The 20,980-nt window shown below is 39.2% G+C and overlaps 2 protein-coding genes across 3 annotated transcripts in view; one reads left to right on the top strand and one right to left on the bottom strand.

Moving 5' to 3' along the window:
• The window catches only part of LOC132152881 (nebulin-like), a 58,604-nt gene extending 55,596 nt beyond the window's left edge, over positions 1-3,008 (top strand). For both annotated transcript variants that reach the window (XM_059561820.1, XM_059561819.1), the window contains 6 exons: positions 146-253; positions 1,204-1,390; positions 1,536-1,628; positions 1,819-1,962; positions 2,570-2,673; positions 2,818-3,008. In XM_059561820.1, coding sequence (XP_059417803.1) covers positions 146-253; positions 1,204-1,390; positions 1,536-1,628; positions 1,819-1,962; positions 2,570-2,673; positions 2,818-2,991 — 810 coding nt within the window. In that variant the 3' untranslated portion in view covers positions 2,992-3,008. The remainder of the gene's footprint in view (positions 1-145; positions 254-1,203; positions 1,391-1,535; positions 1,629-1,818; positions 1,963-2,569; positions 2,674-2,817) is intronic.
• A 1,675-nt stretch (positions 3,009-4,683) lies between these two features.
• Positions 4,684-20,369, bottom strand: LOC132152882 (telomere-associated protein RIF1-like). The gene is made up of 36 exons (XM_059561821.1): positions 20,181-20,369; positions 17,688-17,809; positions 17,290-17,368; positions 17,010-17,106; positions 16,164-16,294; positions 15,957-16,048; positions 15,658-15,847; positions 15,485-15,577; positions 15,233-15,371; positions 14,787-14,938; positions 14,550-14,664; positions 14,195-14,371; positions 13,803-13,913; positions 13,550-13,612; positions 13,358-13,458; positions 12,852-12,938; positions 12,670-12,743; positions 12,337-12,517; positions 12,120-12,227; positions 11,886-12,035; positions 11,665-11,764; positions 11,311-11,587; positions 11,191-11,233; positions 10,889-11,088; positions 10,669-10,762; positions 10,393-10,524; positions 10,151-10,293; positions 9,888-9,977; positions 9,747-9,807; positions 6,699-9,638; positions 6,482-6,604; positions 6,290-6,376; positions 5,940-6,055; positions 5,466-5,619; positions 5,268-5,388; positions 4,684-5,178 (listed from the first exon to the last, which is right to left on the bottom strand). Exons 2-36 carry the CDS (start codon positions 17,798-17,800, stop codon positions 4,955-4,957), a joined length of 7,158 nt encoding a protein of 2,385 aa, XP_059417804.1. The 5' UTR covers positions 17,801-17,809; positions 20,181-20,369; the 3' UTR covers positions 4,684-4,954.
• Between the last annotated feature and the right edge of the window lie 611 nt (positions 20,370-20,980).

The raw sequence follows: 20,980 nt of genomic DNA, 5'->3' as shown, positions 1-20,980 counted from the left end.
TTGTGTTGATGGATGTCATATTCATTTCCTTTGTCTGGCTAATGTCCTGATTTCCTGGTGTGTCTTCCAGAGGGTTTTGACACAATCATAATCCAGAATGATATAGTTTCTAATATATGTATGTGCTCTGTTGTCTTTTGTCCAGGTTCTGTACTCGGACAGCTTCCGTAAGCAGGTGCAGGGTAAGGCCGCATTTGTGCTGGACACCCCTGAGATGAGACGTGTTAAAGAAACTCAGCGTAACATCTCTGGAGTAAGATGACTTTTAAATTTTGACCTTTAGCAGTATATTGCAAGGAAATTATTTTTTTGTATTTTATGAAGGTCAACCTGTTGCATTCAAAAATGTTTGGGAGTTGAATGTTACGTGGTTAAGGATTTTGCACGATGCAATATACATTTTTTATATATATTTTTGCACAATGCAATATTATCTTCTGTCAGTAGTCTTGACAACAAAAATTCTAAGAACAGAAATTTTATGTAGAAAAAAATGTAACTCAGAGGTGTCATAAAATTAATATTCATAATAATTTTAGCTGTATGGATTTAATTTATAGTATGAGTTCAATGCTGTGCATCAAAAGACTGGAAAACACTACTCGACTTTTAAATTCTTTTAAATTTAAACAGATTTAAACATGCGCCTCATTGCTAGGAGACTAATGACAAATGAAAACAATATTTGTTGTAAAATAATCTAAAAAAAAATCAAACATGTTTAATCTCCTCCAACTAGATAAAATCATAGTTTGAGTCTGTGTCCATTATACACAATGTGATTTTCTGTGAAATCTGTCAAATCTGACAGGCCCGAATTCAAAATCGGGATAAAAGTCTTGTTGTTTATTTCAGCTTTAATGTCACAATGAAATCAAACTTGACTCTTCTTATTTTTTAATTAAATATTGCAGAGTCTATTATAAATGATTAATCTGTACACATAATTTAAACTCATTTACTCTCTAATCTTGAATCAAAAAAAATCAGTTTCTTCTTGCCTTAGTGAAGAGATCTCTTCTCTGATAACAGGACAATAGTCCGTCCTCTCCAGTGAGATCATAGACAATTCCCAAGATACAAAATCAGTTTTATTTCTCTTGGATATATGTTCAAAAGGGAAGACAGTACTTTGAAGCAATTAAAACCATAGCAGTTTCTTTCTCTCCCACCTCATGTTTTGCTGTCTGTTGGTCTTCTCAGGTCAAATACCACCAGGAATTTGAGAAGAGCAAGGGCAGCTTCACCCCCACCATCTCAGACCCCATCACTGAGCGCGTGAAGAGGAACACCCAGGACTTCAGTGACATCAGCTATCGCGGCATCCAGAGACGTGTGGTGGAGATGGAGAGGAGACGTGCAGAGGAGCACGATCAGGAGACCACCACTGGTCAGCTGACACATACTGTGTCCTATACACACTAAACACACTTCCTATAAATATAGAAACACATGACATATACAGATCATACAAGGAACCAAGTGAGTTTTGAATAGAAACATTCAATAAAACTGACTTACCTTTTTCCTCAAAGACCTGCGTGTGTGGCGCACAAACCCCGGCTCTGTCTTTGACTATGACCCTGCTGAGGACAACATACAGTCCAGAAGTCTTCACATGATGTCAGGTAGGCCACTCCTCTGCTGTCACTTAAAAGGCCTTATTAGAACAGTTCTCTGGAAAACTTGATTCTGATGATTGGGCAGTTGTGACATTCTGCCAAACTACTCTGGATGCATATTTATCTGCCAACTTCCTTGATTAAAGGCAGTCTGTCAAAGAGGAGGTAACGTTGACATGTTTGTCCCATTCTTCAGTCCAGGCCCAGCGTCGCAGTAAGGAGCACTCCCGCTCCACCAGCGCAATGAGTGGTGTGGGCGATGAGAAGTCAGAGGTGTCTGAGAATGTGGACCACCATGCATCCCTCTACAGCAATGGCTTTGGTGTCTCCTCTTTACACGGTACATGTTTAAACTGCTTGGTTTGCCTTCACCCTGTGTTTAGATTGATAGTCTGCAATTTATTTTCTGAATTCATGTCAATTACCTTTTTGTAAATGATTCAGCCATGTGTTTGGTAATTTTTTATTTAAATGTTGTAACTGGATCTTTTCAGTGAAATGCTAGACTCTGGTGACATGCTAGACTTCTCCAATCATTAGATCCACTTAAACTCCACCCCTTTCTTGCAATCAACTGCAAGCTTGCATTCATTACTGAGTGAAATGCCCACATCTCAAAATCCAGAACCAAGTCCCAAATCCTACATTTTTTTCATTTCATTCAGACGTGTCACAATATGGAAGAGAGAGAATCTGTCAGTACTTCAGTTTCATCGCAGCATTAAAGATGGACAAAAATAGATGAACAAATATGGAATAATTCAGCTTGTTTTATATGCATGGAATGTAAAACTGTTAATCTGATCTACCATGTCTGTATATAATATAACGAATATAATGAATAATGACAGCAAACGGCTTATAGGAAGTTACAAAGGGCAAAATCTGAATGCTAACTAGTGCCAGAGAAATATTTAACATTAAATTTGTGCTGTTGTGTCAAATAGGTTACACACAGACCAAGACGATTGAGGTTCAGCAGAGATCCTCCTCTGTGGCAACACAACAGACCACCGTTTCTTCTGTCCCCTCACATCCCTCAACCACTGGAGTAAGAGAGACCACTGCTAATATCATGTGTATTCATATATGCTCTACTGTACATATAATATCTTAATCTAAAATGTAATGGCATATTCACTGTTTATTTGATGGTGAAGTTGTTTTTTAAATATTGTTCTCTGTCTTTCAACAGAAAACTGTGCGTGCCATGTATGACTACTCTGCTGCAGACAACGATGAAGTGTCCTTCAAGGACGGTGATGTCATTGTGAACGTGCAGGCCATTGATGAGGGTTGGATGTATGGCACTGTGCAACGTACTGGAAAGACTGGCATGCTGCCCGCCAACTATGTGGACGCCTTCTGAATACAGCTACTGTCCTCTCAAACACCAAGTGGATGAAGGAGTTTGATATCCACTCAGACGGAGAAAAAAAATGATTTAATGTGTACTTATGTTAGTCAAAGTAGTTATGCTTCTGTTTGTCCTCATTACTCTTAGGAAATTTAATTTGTGCCCATGTCATAAAGCCTATTGTGGTTGTGGCATGAGAAACTGAGAAGTTATACATACCTATATAAGTCACAGAAAATTGTATTTATCTTTGTTGTTCTATTCTAGCAGTTAAATAACTGGAGCCCATTATTTTTGTATATTGCAATCACACTACATTTCAAAGAAGTAAGTTTTAATGTTGAAACATTTGCAAAACGAGAGATGGTCTCATGGTTCACTTTATACGTGAAAAGGAAATTCAGAAATTCAGTGTTTTATAAAAACTGAACAGAGGCACTAAGGTTGCCACGTGAAAATGTAAAAGGAAAAAAAAAACTTGAAAATGATGAGGACAGGCCATCAGTTCCTTTATAGTGAAAAAGTATTGTTAAAAACAAGCCTCCTCCCTCCCTTGCTGAAGGCTGGCCACTATTTGCATGTGTTTTGTTTCTTTGATTCTGTAGGTGTGGGGTTAGAGGAAGATGTGTACCTTGAATCATTAGCTAATAAAGCACACCACGCTTCTGCAGTCAATCTGTTTTCAGTCATGGATTTGAAGTTTGTTTTCTTAATTGACCATCAAAGGGTTGAAGTTTCTTAATGAGATAATTCACCCAAAAATGACAATTCTATCATTTAATCACCCTCATGTCATTCCAATCCTCTATGACTTCAATCTTCCAAACAAAATTTTTGTCTGTGCATCGAAATTCCAAAATTTTCACTTATTTCCAGGAAATATAAAAATACATAAGTCAATATAGCATTAAACACATTTATGCTTTTATCATATCTGAAATGCTCAGTGTGCATTGAATTGTTGCTTATATATGAATAAAAGCCTACATTAAATATTTATCACAAAGCGATCATGTCTTCAGAAGACTTCTTAACCCACTCAATTAATGTGGATTTTACAATGCCTTTTTTTATTTACATTTTATTTTTTTTAACTGGACAAAAAGAGACTATAAAAAGTATCTTCATATGTTTCAAAGATGATCAACAAAAGTGAGTAAAATACAGAATTGATGCATTCCCTAACATTAACAATCTATCAAATTTACTTCACTTCAGGACATTCGTTCACAGATTTTCGCTACGCCACGGCCTGCAGCGTCTTTACACACAGACAAAATTTACTACAGAAGTGTAACATAATATACCCTTTGTGAATAAATAAGATTTAAATTCACATTTCACACACTAATGCCCTTTGAATGAAACATTTTCACTCCCTTCGAACTGGAATCGTGGCAGAATATCCGGTGATGTCCACTTTGCAGGGCACTTACAGTTGAACAGAACAAATGTTTGAAGTGGTTAGAGAAATTACAAAATTTGCAGAGCGGTGGTATGTTAAGATGGAACTGAAAACCACTGAACTAATGCAAACAAATGTTAAAACCTTAAAATCATTGTAAAGTTAGTATAATAGTTAGTAAAATAGACTTTTGCAGCAATAAAAAAGCCATCATTGTATTTGTAATTCAGTGGTTTGTTCAAAGATCCATCAAAAAAAAAAAAAAAAACCTCCGCACAAGGAAAACAGGGATAAATGACTTTTTATTAATACTATAACTTTATTAAAAAAAGTTTCCTTGGCATCTCAGCAAAATTTTACAGTCTTAAAAAGCACTCCATAAAATACATTGTCACTTGAGTAGCACAGGAAATGGCCATTTAAGTCTATTCTCTGAAAGAGCATAATTAGAAATTCATCTACTCTAAAATTTAAGCTAAAACTTGAGAAATGAGCAGTCCACTGTTAATCTTCAAGTTAAAAGTGAATTCTGATATCAGGAAAATGTCTCCATGTCCTCATGGCAAGCTATCAATCAAGATTACTCTGCAAGCGGGACTGCATATGGGTCACAATGCTTCCCATCATCCCACTCAGATGTTCGTGCATCAGGCCCAGCTGGTTGGGTGAACAGCGGCCAAGTTCCTCTGAAGTTAGGCGTCCACTAAGGGCTACGACATCTGATAGCAAATCACAAGATTTGTTCTCCTCCGCCATCAGTTCTGAATCTACACTCACCTCTGATGGTTTGTCATCTGCAAAAAGTTGGGAGTCATGAGTTATGCTGAATGTATCAGCAATGATGGATTTGAAAGAAAAAAAAAAAAAAAAAAAAAACACTTACCTTGAGCCTCTCCTAATGTTTGCTCCTCATCTTGATTTTGAGGAAGCTCCATCTCTTCAGGCTCAGATGTTATTTTCTCCATTTCGTCAAAGCTCTTTAGGTCATCAGAACGCCCTTTTCTCTGTATGGCCAAATATGAAGTGTAAGAATGATCTCCCATAATTAAAGGTGAAGAGCTAATGTAAAGATGTACTATACCTGTTGTTCATGATAGGTTTTAAGTGCTTTCCTCACATTGGACAGCTTGGGTGAACGAATCGGAAGAGACTTGATTTCACTTGGAGTAAGGGCACTCAGGTCTCCAACCGTTTTAATATTTCTAGCTCTAACAAGCTGACCAAAGCCACGAGGCCTAAATACACAACGGAATAAACATGCGCGCAAATTAATTACATTCTTAACATTAACACCCCAGAAAACAACCTTGAGATCTGTGATGAAATCTACTGATGAGAAGAAATGGCTTGTACGGTTTGGATAAAGAAGAAATGGTATGTGTACTACCATTGACAGATCTTAGCCATCTTACCATTGACTACACAATCAATACTTAAACGTATTTGGAGTTCACAAGGTCAGAACATTTTTAGAGGATTTAAATTAAAACTGAGGAGTGAACTTAATGAACTGAACCCAAGCTGTACTGGAGGAGAAATGGGCGATCTGGCTTACCACATGTTGGAGGATATCTGTGGTAAAACTGCCTCTATAGGGGTAGAGCAGCCAACAAGTGCTGGATAAACACAATCTTTAGCAATAGGACGTGGCTCCTGACTCATTTCAGAAATCTATGATATAGAAAGAGGAACATTTTAACATTTCCACTTGGAGCTACTGTTCAAATAAACTTAAGTCTGATGCAACTGAATAACAGGAACAGTATTAAACATTAACAACTTTAGCTTTAGGTCTTAATTTCTCAGAATTAAGATGATAAAAAATATTTTTGAACTTATTAATAGTCAGACTGCATGAGTAATATAAACAGTAACAATTGAACTGCAAGGCAAGGAAATAATTACCAGGCATTTTTTAGAGCTTTTGGATCCAGGGCTACGGAGGTTCCGTGGACTTAAACTTGAATAGCCTTTTGTGGGTGTAGTGATATACTGGAATGAAATTGAAGACATTTAACAATAGCCCAAGAAAAGTTGAAACTGAATCACAGTTTTAGATCCCAGATGTACTCATTTCAAAACTAGCACAGCACACACCTTCGACTGCCCACTCAAGACTTTTGACCTAGGCGAGCTTGTGCGAATAACTGGACTACGGCGATCAATATCATCAGCCAGTTCTTGTTGATAAATTGGAGTTGCGAAAGACACTCGACGAGACTACAAAAAAAAAGCATTGTTACAAATAAGGTTAAACTGCACTTTTTTGTTTTTAAGTCCATTTTCCTAAATATCAAAGTATACTGTCAAATACCTTATTAAGGGGGGAGGGTGTATCCTCTTCACTTGTTCTCTTTTGTCCCTTCTTCAGAATACTGGTAGATGGGGAAGCGGATGGTGACCAGGCACAAGATCGGTTTCTGCTCGGACTCTGGCCAGGCTCTAGCTCTCCGCTGAGAGCGTCCAAAGGTTTAGGCTTGGGTGGAGAATCTAAGCAGGCTTCAGAAGTACTACTCTGAGGTGGCACAGACAATGACTCTAGTGCATCCACAGGAATATTGCGGTTGTCTACAGGAGTGTCTTCATCCTTCTCAACAAGAGCAACATCCTTGTCAAGCAGTTCTTTGTTATTTGACTCTTCTGGCAACACCACCTTTTCACCACTTGGCTCTGAAACAGTAAGGTCTTCACATTCCTTCACTACTGGGTTAACTGCATCCTCCTGCTGGACATGGGAAGACTCTAGTTGCTCTTGGCATATAGGTGCATCTTCCACTGGGCGACCTTGACTTGGAGATGTGTCTTGAGGTGTCGAACTCTGGAGATGTTCTTGACTTACTGAACCATTTTCCAATCTATCTTCTGCTTCTTTGTGCTTTTGACTACCTGCACACCCAGAACTCTCTAACTGATTTGTCTCTGCCTCGGGGACCTCTACATGCTCCTGGTTCGATTTTTCTGTAAGTTTAGACAATTCAAGCGGTGCCCCTTCCTGTGCTTCAGGCAGCTGAGAAACAATTACACCAAGCTTTGCAATGGGACTTTCAGAAGGCAAAACCTCAGATGGGAGCAGTGCAGGCAAGGCTGAAAATGGCTGAACATCAAAATCTGAGACATCTGAAACTTCTGAGCTCTTGATTTTCTCCGATACAGATGTTGAGCTTGACTGCTCAGGTTGAGAGTTCAGGGCATCAGAGGCAAGTGGAACCTGCACATTTTTCAGATCCTGCGATTCTTGAAAGTCAGTGTCCTGCGAGAACACATCACGGTTGTTTGAAAAACAGTTGCATGTTCTCGATCGTCTACGACCACGTCCCCGTCCGCGTCCCCTGGTATGTGGGCATTTACGCAAAATGTCAGTTTTCTGGGTTAAATCTTCCGATCCAATCTGTGAAGATGAATTCAATTCTTCACCCTCCGACTTCTCAATAATGGCCTCCTTTTCATCTGTATCAGTTTCAATTTTGGCATCTTCTGCTCCTTTTTCAGAGGTAATCTGTTCATGTGGTGCACCATTAGGGGAGGGGACCTCTTCTTTGGTCTCACTGACAGAAATATTTAAAGTAGTTTCATGATCTGCCTCATCCTGTGACATTTCTATTGAAACATCAACACCCTCCATATCTGGCACCATCTCAGTACCTTTCAATTCTTTGGCAACTGGCAGCACCTCTGTGGATAATGGTTTCCGGAGTCTCTTTTTAGGCCTTGGTCCGTCTTCTCGGCTATCAGAGATTTCAGACTCCATGTTGTCGGTAGGAGCCAACAATCCTTTAGATCTTCGAGTTCTGTATCTACCAAGACCTTCAGAGCAATCTTGGCTTGCACTTAACTCCTCAGCATTTACAGTTGATGTGGCATCTTTATTAGAGTCCGCCTCTTCTTCTGCAGCTCTCCTCCTCATAGCTCTACCCTTCACCACTGTGAGTGTTTGAGAGTCTGTCTGACTCAAGTCATCTTTGGTCTGCGAACCAGACAGCTCCAGTAATTGAGATTCAGATCTCCTTGTTCTTCGTGTTCGGACAGTTTGCTGGCCATCAGCCTCAGAATCGGAAAGAGGTGTCTGTGAATGTTTCTTTTGCAAAGCGGATGAAACATTTTGAGGAACATTTTGAGAGTTTTCATCTGCCTCCTTGTCTATTGACTCCTCAAGGTGCATTTTGGTCTTCCTTGTAGTTCTACCCAGTGACAGGCCCTCAGACTCATTCAGAGTTTGTGGTTTCTCTTTGCTTTGGCGATTGGATTGAGTTATAGGAGAACTCTCGGAAGAGGGCTCAGACTGGTTGAGCATTTCATTTCCAGGCATAACTACTGCATGTGGAACTGCCTGAGAAGATTCTGCAGAGGAAATCTGTGAATTACTTTGACTAAGCTCTCCTTCAATTATTTTGTTCAGCTCTTCTCCTTCAGCTTTACGGTCTTTAATAGCCTTACTTCTTCCAGTCAAAGTGCTACATGGAGACAATAATGGTGTTTCTGTATTTGTCAATATGGAGTCTGCAACCTGTTCTTGACATTTGCTTTTCACCTCCCCTGAATCTTCTCCTGGGCGTAAAGGTTTACTTCGCCGTCTACCCGACCTTCTTAGTTCTTGACTAGCCTGAGAATCAGCAAGACTCTGTGAATCTTTTTCAGGAAAATCTTGTTCCTCTACATTGTCTTTAGACACAGGACTGTTCTTAAAACCTGACGCTTCACCAGATAATTGGGTCTGGGTATCTGGGACCACATCATCCTCTTCCTCACCTGTACCTTCAATGTGATGACCCGTTAACATCTCATTTTTTGCTTCATTTTGAGCAGATGGGTCAGTGATGCTCCTCTTACAAGATTCCTTAGAGTCCTCTTTTGTAGTCTGAAGTTGTGAGCCATTTGGAGTAGACTCCGATGCCTTTGAAGAACCCAGTCTACTCGATTTGCGGGTGCGTGGACCAGCAAATGCAACACTTGCAGGACTTGGTGGTTTCCCTTCTTCATATTTCTCTAAAGTTATAAATGACTGACGCCTGCTATTGGGTTTAGGTGGTGTACCAGATATCATATCAGATGAACTGGAAACATTAGGACTGGTCCCCTCAACTCCACTTTTCTCATGCCCACTCACATCAACTGAGATGTCACTCAATGGTGACCGATTCTTCTCTGAAGTTTGATCTTTATTTTGCGTATCTTTCTCTGGTGTTTCTACAGCTGATCTGGTGCCTTCTTGGGTTACTCTAACATCTGTGATTGGTTCCTCACTTGCAGAAACCTCCTTCGGGGGAGGAAACATTACAACCATTTAATTCCTTTAACAGAAAGCATGCACACATCCTCCACAATCAAAACAGCAATGCCAGAGTTTAAAAAAAAGCTGTTTTACCTTGAGCTGAATATCAGCCTCTTCCTCTGGTTGATGCTTTTCATCTTTTGTCAATTTGTCCCTAAAAAGAAACTTGTTTACAGTGGGTAATATACACACATTTGAGTAAAACAAAAACAAAGTCATAACTCCAATACATACATGGACTCCTCTTGACTCTGAGTATACTGTGAAAAGACTGTGGTGTCCAGGGACGCATCCAGATTATTATAGAGCGCAGGAATGTCAACCCTTACGCAAACACAAAATCAAGGCAGAAAACATCAACAAACACAAAAAAAAAACATAAGTCCTGACAAATTCTTATTTTCAAAATGCTTAGAGAATCTTAATGGTGACATCTTAACTACCACACTTAAGATTTTAGACATCTGCCATGCCATCAAAATTATGAAAGAACTTACCGTTTAGTCCTTTTGACCTCTTTCTGGTGCTCCGTTAGCACTCTATCCTTGGTCTCAGGTGGAATAAAAACAAAATCCACTGAAGCCTCCTCCTCAATAGCTTTCCGCCTCAATGGCTTGGGTGATCCAAAATCCAGCTTTACCTAGAGAGGCAATAGGTGATTTGTTGAGTAACCTTTATGCTAATTAAGTGACACCATTGACATTTTCAAGTTTAGATGCATTTTCACATTCATACTCACAGACACTGGCTTCGCAATGGTTAAAGAGCCTCTTCCTTTAAGGTCTTCTGCCATCGCCAGGAGGGAGTCCCTCTTTCCCACAGAGGTCATTTTTACCCCGCTGATCTGAGGGTCCAGCTGAGAACTCTCCCCCTTATAAGAAAACAAAACATGCTTAGAATGTACTTATGAATAAAAGAAAACCAAAAATGTTTGACTGAGCTAAATTTACAGCCTGTTTTTATAGAACAGATCACTGCAAGGACAATTTGCACTTGATGAAACACTGAACTGTACCGTATACTGTCCACTGCAATCATCTGGTGCATCAATAGCTTCAAAACCAGGTAAAATCAATGGAGTCTTTTGCTTGACCTGACTTAAAACAGACCTGAGGAAAAATATATACGTTTAAAATACACATTTTAAGACGAGCATTCTTAAAAGATTTAAAGTTCTGAAAATGTGCCAATGCTACATTTTACATAAAACACCCAACAATGGCATGAAAACATACTTAAGAGGATCAGGGTAAGTCAAGGTGAGTGCATTTCCAAAAGTGGCATTCCAGAACTGCATGACCACAGTGCGAATGTGCTTGCTCTTGTGCAGAAAAAGCACGCAGAGCAAGGGCGACAACATGGCAAGCATCTCATCATCATGCAGAGTTGATTGTGTTTGAAGGCAGCCAAGCAGGTCCATGGCCAGTTTCTCCAACTACGAAAAAAACAGCAAATAAATAAATATAAGAACCAGCCAAGCCCTACATAAGACACATCAGACCCGTGGTTTTAATTTCAAAGCTGGGTAAATTCTTACCTTGGGTCCTAATGTTGCACTGAGCTTTGATGGTTCATCATGACTTTTATAAATGAAAAACAGTGTTAGACAATTAGAAAAACACATTCCAAGTATGAAAGATAAGAAACCATCACACACCTGGAGACCAATTCAAAAAGGCGCGAGAGTGGTTTGGTGAGGGAGGACAGCACCTCTTGTATGAACGTGGGCAGTGTGATATTAGTGAAAAGGGTTGACAAGTTAGAGACCAGCGTCAAGCCAATTCCATTTAAAACTCCGGTGGACTCTACAGATGCTTCTGAGAAGTCCAAAGAAAGGAATGCCTCTAGAGTCTGTACCAGGAGACTGTGGAAGGTCGAGAGATTCCCCAGGGCTTTGCTTCTCTTGCGCACCCAACTCAAGGGCGTATGAGGAGCTACGAATCAAAATGAAAACATGGTGACGGTGCCATTACACAACTTTGCCCATTTGAATCTGCAGCAAGCGCCTTACATTTCATCTTCTGCTGGAACTGTGGGGTGTAAGGAGAGAAGTCCATACTCTCAATGATGACCAGCAAGATACCGGCTATTGCATCTAGCATAGGCATGCTCTAAAAGAATAAATATATAAATTACATTTATACATACATTTAAAAACATACACTCACAGAAGAGAAATTAAAATAGACACAACATCCCAATTAGGTGCACAACTGAACAAATCTTCCATACTTTAAGAGCCTCACTGTCAAGAGAGGCACAGATCTTGGCACACAGCTCTTCGCAGCTTGTGTTCTCCTCAGCTGTGGCTACCAAAGCGGAGCAGCGAGCAAACGCCTTGTAAAGCCTGGACCAGGTACCGATCATGGTCTTCTGAGTGGTCTATTAAAAAAATTCAATGTCAAATAAGGACATATGAAGTATTTGGTAGAAAGCATCTGCACAAAAGCTAAAACAGTCTCTTACTTGGGGCAGGGGCAAACCAGGCAGCAGATGAATAACTGGGAACATCAAGGCACTGTAAATGGCACTGAAATTATGCTCCAGAGCATCTCCTTGATTCACTTCATTTGTCTGTGTTGGAATAATGAGTTTTCACTTAGAAGTGAAACACGAGGTTTGACTAGCACTGAAATGCACATTCATGCAACAGCAGACAGCATTGATGATCTGAGTTTAGTACCTGAGTGATTGTGTCCGTCAGAGGGTTTACAACCACACTCCACATCCTCCAGAGCTGTTTCTTGATTTTAACAGCCTCCACACTCCCACTAATCGCTCCTAAAACAGCCTCTCCAAACGCCAGGGGAGATGTAGGTCCACAAAACCCACAACTCACAAGGGTCTCCAGGCTTGAAAAAAACCTGCCAGATGCAAGAAAATGTTGCCCCCATTAAGCAATCAAACTAGAAACACGAGAGGTATTACTTTAAAAGGTGTATGCAAAAAACCTCTGAAACAGAAGTTTTTTCTATATTAGACATTAAAAGACTTATCTTAAAGGATTTATGCTTACCGATCATCTTCAAGAAAGGCGGAGAGTTGGTTACTCTTGTAGAATAGCAGTATTAGGAAAAGTGCTGGTGTACCCTGAAAAATGTGGAGAATCTTTACACATTCATGAATTCAAAGGCTGAAAATTTTAATCAAAATATTGATAACTTTAGCAAGGCCTTACAATAACAAAAACACACTTACATTTAACAAATCCATGTTTGCCACTTGATAAGCAGCAGAACCAAGCACCTTCTGAGGTATTCCATTAACAGTGGCTTCCAGCAAAAGCTGCAGCAAATAATAAAGCAATGAAATTGTGTTCAAACAAAAGGGTTTAAACCAACAACCTATATAACCTTTGAATACACACCAAAAAAAAATAATAATAATTGACATTTTAACGGCAAAGCTTTTGAAGTCTCATGCTCACCAAGGCAGCATTTATGGTTAAAAATGCAGTAAAACAGTAATAATGAAAGCTTTATAATTTAAATAGCAATGTTTTATTTAAATATATTTTAAAATGCTATTACATCCTTGTGTCTTTCAGAAATCATTCTAACATGCTGTTTTTGTTGAATGGGAAGTTATCTCACTGAATCTAAACTTTTAAAAGACTGTATATGTTAAGCATGCCAGACTGCAGCTGGGTTGGGTAACACTCAGCATTCAAGCCATTTAGCAGGTCATTTTCACCATGATCTTACCAGGGCACGTTCAGCAGGCAGAACATCTGAGGACAGGATGGCCTGCAGAGCCTGTAGAAGCAGCGTGAGAACCTCTGACCCCTGTCGTTCCTTCTTATTACCTGTTAACATAAATTACTATGAGCCATGATCCACAACACAAAGTATCTATGCAAATTATCGGACTCTTAGAGAATGTAAATGTTCACATACAAGCTTCTATTGTTGTGCTGACAGAGCAGATCAGGTTGCTCCAAATGAGATTAAGAAGCGCTTCTGTGGAAAATAAATACTCATATCAGGTGAAGGACATGGACAGCATCAGCATTGCTTTCATTTCCTGATGAACTCAATAGTAATAAACCTTAGACCTTAAAGCACGCCAACAAGAGAAACGGCTAAGAAAAAAAAAATCAAAGTTAACAATCAAGAATCTAGGCTACATTGTGCATATTATGTTGAATACCTGGAGCATGCTTTCCCACAGTAATGAAGCCTTCTTTGACAGCTGATATGAGGGTGGAGGCATGTCTACTGAAGGAGGAAGGGCTGGTAAAGAGCGGGTGCATCAGGGGCTCTGGAAACAAACAAGTGCTACACTGACACAGCTAGTATATATTACAACAAATTTCATAACCTTTTCAAAATATTCTAGGTTTATTTTTCCAGGCCTGTAAAATGCCAGACTTTTCCAGGATTTTCATGAGGTTGCAAACCCTGTATTAACATGAACATTACGATTACTAATCAAATGACATTCACAGTAACTAAAATGTCAAGTTGGGTCCACTTTACTACAAAAGCATAACTGATAGAAAACAACTCTTAAAGCTCAGACAATACTATGCATAAAATTACCCAGGCTAAGCTGAAGATTTTCTCTAGCTGCTGTGACTGTAACCTCTGGACCCACAAGCCAGTGCAGGAGCATCTCTAGTCCTAGGAGCTGAATGGAGCGGTAGGACTGAGCCCCCAGCACACTGCTGTTCAGATTCATGCGAGGAGTAGCGCTTGGTGTGCTGCAGGAAGGAATGCCTGGAGAACACAAAGCTGAAGCATTAAAAAACAACAACGGAGGGTAAGATTTATAAACATGCATTTAGAAAATATATGGAGTGAACTGCCACTTCATGCCAACTTGAGATATAATCTCATTCTATCCCCTTCATAAGAAGGCACAATGAGAAGAAATTAGCTGTATGTGTCACTTTACCTGTTTTAGGGGTGTTAGGGGTGCCACTGCTTGGGTTAGGGGTTCTAGCAGGTGTAGTCGGAGACGGCAGTGGAGAATCAAAGGGAAGTGTGCTGTGCAGTAGCGGTACACCAACCTTTAAGAGAGAGTGATAGAAATATACAATGCTCTCAGTAACTAATATATGACCATGGACATACAATGGTTATAATTGGAACAAAAAGCATAATTCATCAATGTAAGCACAGTGAATTTTACCTGCTCAAAGTTAGTGGACAGGTTGGGTCCGAGCTTGATTACAAGGTACCACCACACCTCCAGCTTGGTGAGCAGAAGAGCTTCAGTCCTGACTTGGATGGAACTGAGGGGCTGCATGAGGAGCTTCAGACGCTTGCTGCTGCACAGGATTTCTGCACAAGAGAAAACATTACAACTTAAACAACAGCTGAGAAAAAAAGAGATTTTAAAAAATTTAATAGAAAAGCTATGAACTGTTGCTCTCTGGGTCCAAAAGGTTCCCACATCTTTTGACCAATGAATTTCCATCTCATTTGAGGTTACTGAACTCCAAAATGCAACTTTACGGCATAACTAGAGAAATAAAATAAAATACTTTCCTGACTTTCCACAAAGCAAAATTATGTAATTCTCTAATGTGTAAGTCTACAGTGACTATACACAAAGCAAATAATAAATAAACTTGCCTGAATTAAGGGCGAAGTTGTCAATGAGGCTCTTCCAAGCGATGAAGGCAATCTTCTTAATATTAGGGGAGGAGTTGCGAAAACCAAGCTCCTCTAAATACAGCAAGGAATTAATGAAAGCACCCCCTTTGTGGAGCAACTGAAAAGAGACACATACAATAGAAACACATACTTATCCACAATGACAATCTCAATATTCAGAACTGAAATTGTGAGACTTGAAGAGCAGTGTATGTTGACCAAGTATTTTACCTTCCCCAGAAGTTTTACAAACAGAGGCCACAGCTTCAGCATATTGGTCTCGTTTTTAGAGGCAAACAGCTTCTGCATTTCAGGGATGAGCATCTAGATGCAGCAGAGCATTAGAGAAGCACTATGGTTATTTATATATGCAAAAAAAAAAAAAAACTGTTGTATACACTTACAGAAGACATCATTGGCTCTACAATGGCTGCCACCTCCTGCTGTTTCTCCAGAAGAAGAGGCATGCCCAGCTCCAGGGCTGCTGCCGCACGCAAGCGCACTTTATTGGCCGAGTGAATCACCAGAGGAATAACCAGCTTGGCCCAGCACACAGCTCCTGCAGCCATCTGAGACGGGGCCTGCTCCAGCAACCTGATGTTCACCACAAAATCAAATCTTATTTACTGAGCACTTCCAGCATGAAGAGCACTGGAAGATGGCACTACCATTAAAGTGAGAAGTACGGGAAGTTGCAACAAACCTTATGATGACATTAAGTGATTCATGTTCAATGAGGATGGACTGAACCTCTCTGGTCTGCATGGCCTCTAGACTCTTCAGAATCTCTGGGACCTGAAATGTAAAAAGCAACATTTTTAGTCAAAAAAAAAGAAAAAAAAAAAAAAAGAAAAATGGAGCGAAAAAGGATGATAAAAATATAGGAACTGACATAACCAGGTAAACAAACCTTTTTGGATGCCACTTCTGCCGGGAAATTCTGTTTTGAAATCACCCATAATGCTCGAGTGCACGTAAACTTCTCTTTTGATTTTACCACCACATTACAGAGCGTAGACAGTATATCTTCTGAAATACTTGCTGCAGCAAAGAAACAGATTATGGGGGCAAAGCAAATTAACAAAGCCAATTACAAACACTATAGCACAAATATAAAATAAACTTAATTTATTCAGCTACAGTAGGTTTATTTAACATGTAAAAAATATTACAGAAATCAAATAAAGTGTATAAATTAAACACTACATAGTCTTTACTGTATCAATCAAACATGAACGGATTCTTAAAGATCCAAAAGTGATTCAGTCAATTCCAGTGAGTGATTAACATTAATAATGACAGACAGCAGCAGATACATTAGACTGCTGTCCCTGTTTGTTTAACACATAACCAATTGTGTTTATGGGAATACTTCAGATGATGGGCATTTTAACAATCGTGTGCGTATTTAACCACTCAAGCATGAAAGAGAACGGTTTTTGTGACTTTCGTGACTTATTGCGCTTAACTTTATTAAGTGTCAAATTCGCAATTGCATGCTGTCTGAAAGAGGCGCTTTTCTGAGTGTGTGCGTGTATGTCAGCGCAAATATGTCCCACTCTTTATTTTCTCATTCATGCAGGTTTGCTTATCACTCAAAAGGTGTATATAACTTTTAAGCAGTACTGTTATGCAAATATATTTTCATACCACAGAATACAAGATATAGCATAATCTCTAATGCCCAGCCCTGATGGAAAGTAATATATAAAAAATAAAAAGTATATTATACTAAAGAATTCAACAACTTCTATACCTGGTATGACTGAAACAATGTGCGAGTGGAAGACACAGAATCCTAAAGCCTGCAATGCAGCCTGACACAGCTCCTCGTTCTCACTGGAGATATGAACCTGAAAGGAAAAACAATTCATCTGCAGGGCTGATGACACAGCAAAGACATAGCTTTCTGAATGAATAACTTCTGCCTAATTTTACTTACAAACAAACAAAACTAAAATAAGTGTCAAATGTTCAGTTAAATTAAAAAAGTTCCAGTATATGAGTCTGGTGATCCATAGAGGAGACCAACTTACCAAAAGGACTTTACTTAGATGTGCAAAATGCTTTACAACTATAGACAGAAACTGACGCCCCTCCTCTCCATTCAGGCGGCTAAGAGAAAGAAAAAAAAAAACAAAAGTCCAACAATTAATCTAGAAATATCTTTATAAATTACAGCTCAACTGCATGCCCACTAGACACGCAAGAACCAATAAGGTTCATTCTAATGCAGAGCATGTACATTTGAGTTTGTTTACCATAATCAATATGCTCTATACATGCGCAGTGATCCATACTTGCAATACGAACAAACATGGCAAAACAGTATCACTACAACACTAAATAAGATTTTATCATGGAGGAGACATCCATATATTTGACTAAAACCCTTCTACACTGACAGACATAAGAACTGTAAGTTAACACTTACTTTGCGATGGTGATGTAGGCATCCGTCTTCTCTGACAGCCCAGCTGCTTCATCTTCCAGACACTCCAGAAGAGAAAGGAGGCTGGCGCTAGATAGAGGCACTGCTGCCATCATCCTCACAACCTGAAAAACAGGAAAGCAAATTAAAGTCATGCATACAGCATTGACTACAAGGAAGAACGAATATAACGCAATAAAATGTGATTTTTTTTTTTCAGTTTTTTAATTGTAGCAGGGCTTTAAATGGCTTTAATAGCTTTAAATAAAATAAAATAAAAATAATAAATTTAAACTCTTCTGCCCCTTGGACCTGTGGGAACCTAGAATGAGTCCCACCTTTCACCCCCTTAAAGGAACACTCTGACTTTGTGACTTTAGCTTATTCACAGTATCCCCCAGAGTTAGATAAGTCCATACATACCTTTTTCATTTCTGTGCGTTCTGTAAGTGTTATTTGACGCACCCACCGCTAGCCTAGCTTAGCACAAAGACTGGATGTAAATGGATAATGGTAGCATAGTAATCCCAATAAGTGACAAAATAATGCAAACATTTTCCTATTTACATGTGATCTGTATAGTTACAGCGTATACAAATAACAAGGCTATATGAGACAGAGACCATTTTTAATCGTATAAATACTGGGAACTATATTCTCACTAGGCGTAGGAGCACAGCTAACGTTACTTGGGCGGAGTGGCTACTTGGGCGGAATGATTAGCGCAGCACACGAGACGCCCTGTTTATGGTTCCGTAAACAAAACAAACGTGACTAACTAGCTAGACGTGACTCGTGATCATGACTGACTTTGAGAAATTTTACTGTGTATCAAACCAAGATCCAGAACCATATAGTTTTGAGCCAGAATACACAGACGAGGAGTTACAAACTTTGGAAGCTGTAAGACAAGATGCCGAACATGGCACTGTTACAGTATGGCTAATGTTAGTCATCTCAAAACATAACGGAACACTTACCGCAGCAACAGGTGATCCAATTTGTCCTGTCTTTATTATCGATGGGATGGCTGTATCCTTTAGCACACGTTTCATGGTCCGTGTGGCAACTTGCATTTTTTCAAAATAGTCGTCTACAGTAAAATGTTCAGAGCAAACGAAATACTTCGTGATGGTGTTTACGGGTGTGTTTGGATCTATACCCAGAACAAGTAGCCATCGATTCATCAGGTCAGCGTTTTTGGTTGGAATTCTATGAAACATCATAGTATTACCTGGTCTCCCCTGTTTATTGTCGCAGCTCTTTACAATACAGCGAACACCCATGATTGTAAACTATAAATTTACTATCTAGTAATTGCTGACTCTATTACGTTACTCCAACTCTGAGCGAACTATCTGCTCCTCACCACGGCGCGTCTCGTGTGCTGCGCTAATCACTCCGCCCAAGTAACGTTAGCTGTGCTCCTACGCCTAGTGAGAATATAGTTCCCAGTATTTATACGATTAAAAATGGTCTCTGTCTCATATAGCCTTGTTATTTGTACACGTTGTGACTATACAGATCACAACATGTTAATAGGAAAATGTTTGCATTACTTTGTCACCTATTGGGATTACTATGCTACCATTATCCATTTACACCCAGTCTTTGTGCTAAGCTAGACTAGCGGTGGGTGCGTCAAATAACACTTACAGAACGCACAGAAATGAAAAAGGTATGTATGGACTTATCTAACTCTGGGGGATACTGTGAATAAGCTAAAGTCCCAAAAATCGGAGTGTTCCTTTAAACACAGAGTTGAGCATCAGATGTTTAATAGTCTGCAATTATGCATATGAAATACTATGCATAAATGTGAACGTGTGAAACGTGAATATTCTAACTATTTAAATGTTATTTTGGTAGTGAGCTGGAGCCAATGCATGCACTGCATGCAGAACATCGTTGCTCTCGATGCACACGAGATCTCTGATGAACAAATGGCAATAATGTCTTCAAATAAAGACAACGAGATGTAAATTCAGTCGTCTATGTCTCCTTACTGACACATATGTGGAAAATAAAACCTCACACGCATCTTAAATGTGTTTAGCTAACTTAGCCAGGTGCTCGAGAGGCTAATAGCAACACACCACCCAGTATTACCAAAACTCTGCCAAATATCACAATATATTTGCTTTTAAATACTATTTTTTTTACTGGTGGGTGTGCCCAAATTGATTGAGCTGTCCGACATGCAAAAATTAGACAATGTAGTTGTTTGTATCTTAAAGCTATTGTGTAATCATGTGCGTTGAGCGTAAAACTTGTGGGCACCTCGCGTGCAACAAACACAGATCAAAATGTGCCGTTTATTGAAACATTTAAACCGTCGTGTATGCGTTTGCTGTACTCAATCTAATCCAACAATAACTTCCCCTACAAAGACTGCAGAGTTAGCGAGCTAACGATACTAGTTAAGTTACCCTCTTCATGTTACCCACCCAACCCCCTGAGTACTCTCATCGACACACACAACTCAAGATGTCTCACCTCGCGCCTGAGGACTCGCTATCGATCACTGAAGGCGATCTCATCGACACACGAGCTTTACCAGAGAAATCAGGGAAGTTTATAGCACAATGTTTGTAAATGATCAAGCCTACGCAGCGTCTGTCCAGTCCTCACTCCCCGCGAAAATGCTGGCGCCAAACATGACGCGTTGAAAACGTCACCTTCAACCCGACGTCATCTCCTCCCTCTCATAAATGACGTATTTAATGAATTAAGATGCTTTCCCAAATCTTGAATAAAAATTTTAGCAAATTATTAGGACACTTTGGTCATGTGTTTTGTCTAGCGCCATTTTACAGTAAGGTCTCATTTGTTAAATGCAATAGTTAACATGAGCTTAGAATGAACAACATTTCTGCAGAGTTTATTATTACTAGTTCATATTAACTTCAAAATTTAATAAAACTTTTAAAATCAAAGTAATATCTGTGAACATTTGTTAATGAACTAACGTACGAACAATAAACAATTGCATTTTTATTAACTGATATGTACAAATATATCCTAAGAATAAATAAATAATAGAAAGAAAAATAATAAAGAAAAATATATTTTTTTTTAAAAACAACCTTTGCTGTGATTTATTTCTTTCTTTCTTCCTTTATTTATTTATTTTTACTGTTTAGCTTTGCAGTCTGGAAAGAATGTACATTTAAGGGTATTGCATTAACAAAATCTGATTTTATTTTTTTATTTTTTTATTTTTTTCTGTTAGTGTTAATGTCATGTTTCAGAGAAACAGAGTAATGAAGCATGTACACAGTAGGATCAAGTATACT

This window comes from Carassius carassius, chromosome 11 (assembly GCF_963082965.1).
Source record: "Carassius carassius chromosome 11, fCarCar2.1, whole genome shotgun sequence".
In the NCBI taxonomy this organism is placed as follows: Eukaryota; Metazoa; Chordata; class Actinopteri; order Cypriniformes; family Cyprinidae; genus Carassius; species Carassius carassius.
Note: the sequence above shows the minus strand (reverse complement) of the source record. Positions and strands in the feature narration are given on the sequence as shown.

Coding starts and splice junctions, on each gene's coding strand:
- LOC132152882 (XM_059561821.1), bottom strand. CDS start 17,800: ATGATGGCAGCAGTGCCTCTATCTAGCGCCAGCCTCCTTTCTCTTCTG. Junction 13,613..13,802: donor TGTGGGAAAGCATGCTCCAG/GTATTCAACATA, acceptor TATTTTCCACAG/AAGCGCTTCTTAATCTCATT. Junction 12,939..13,357: donor TGCCTGCTGAACGTGCCCTG/GTAAGATCATGG, acceptor TATTTGCTGCAG/CTTTTGCTGGAAGCCACTGT.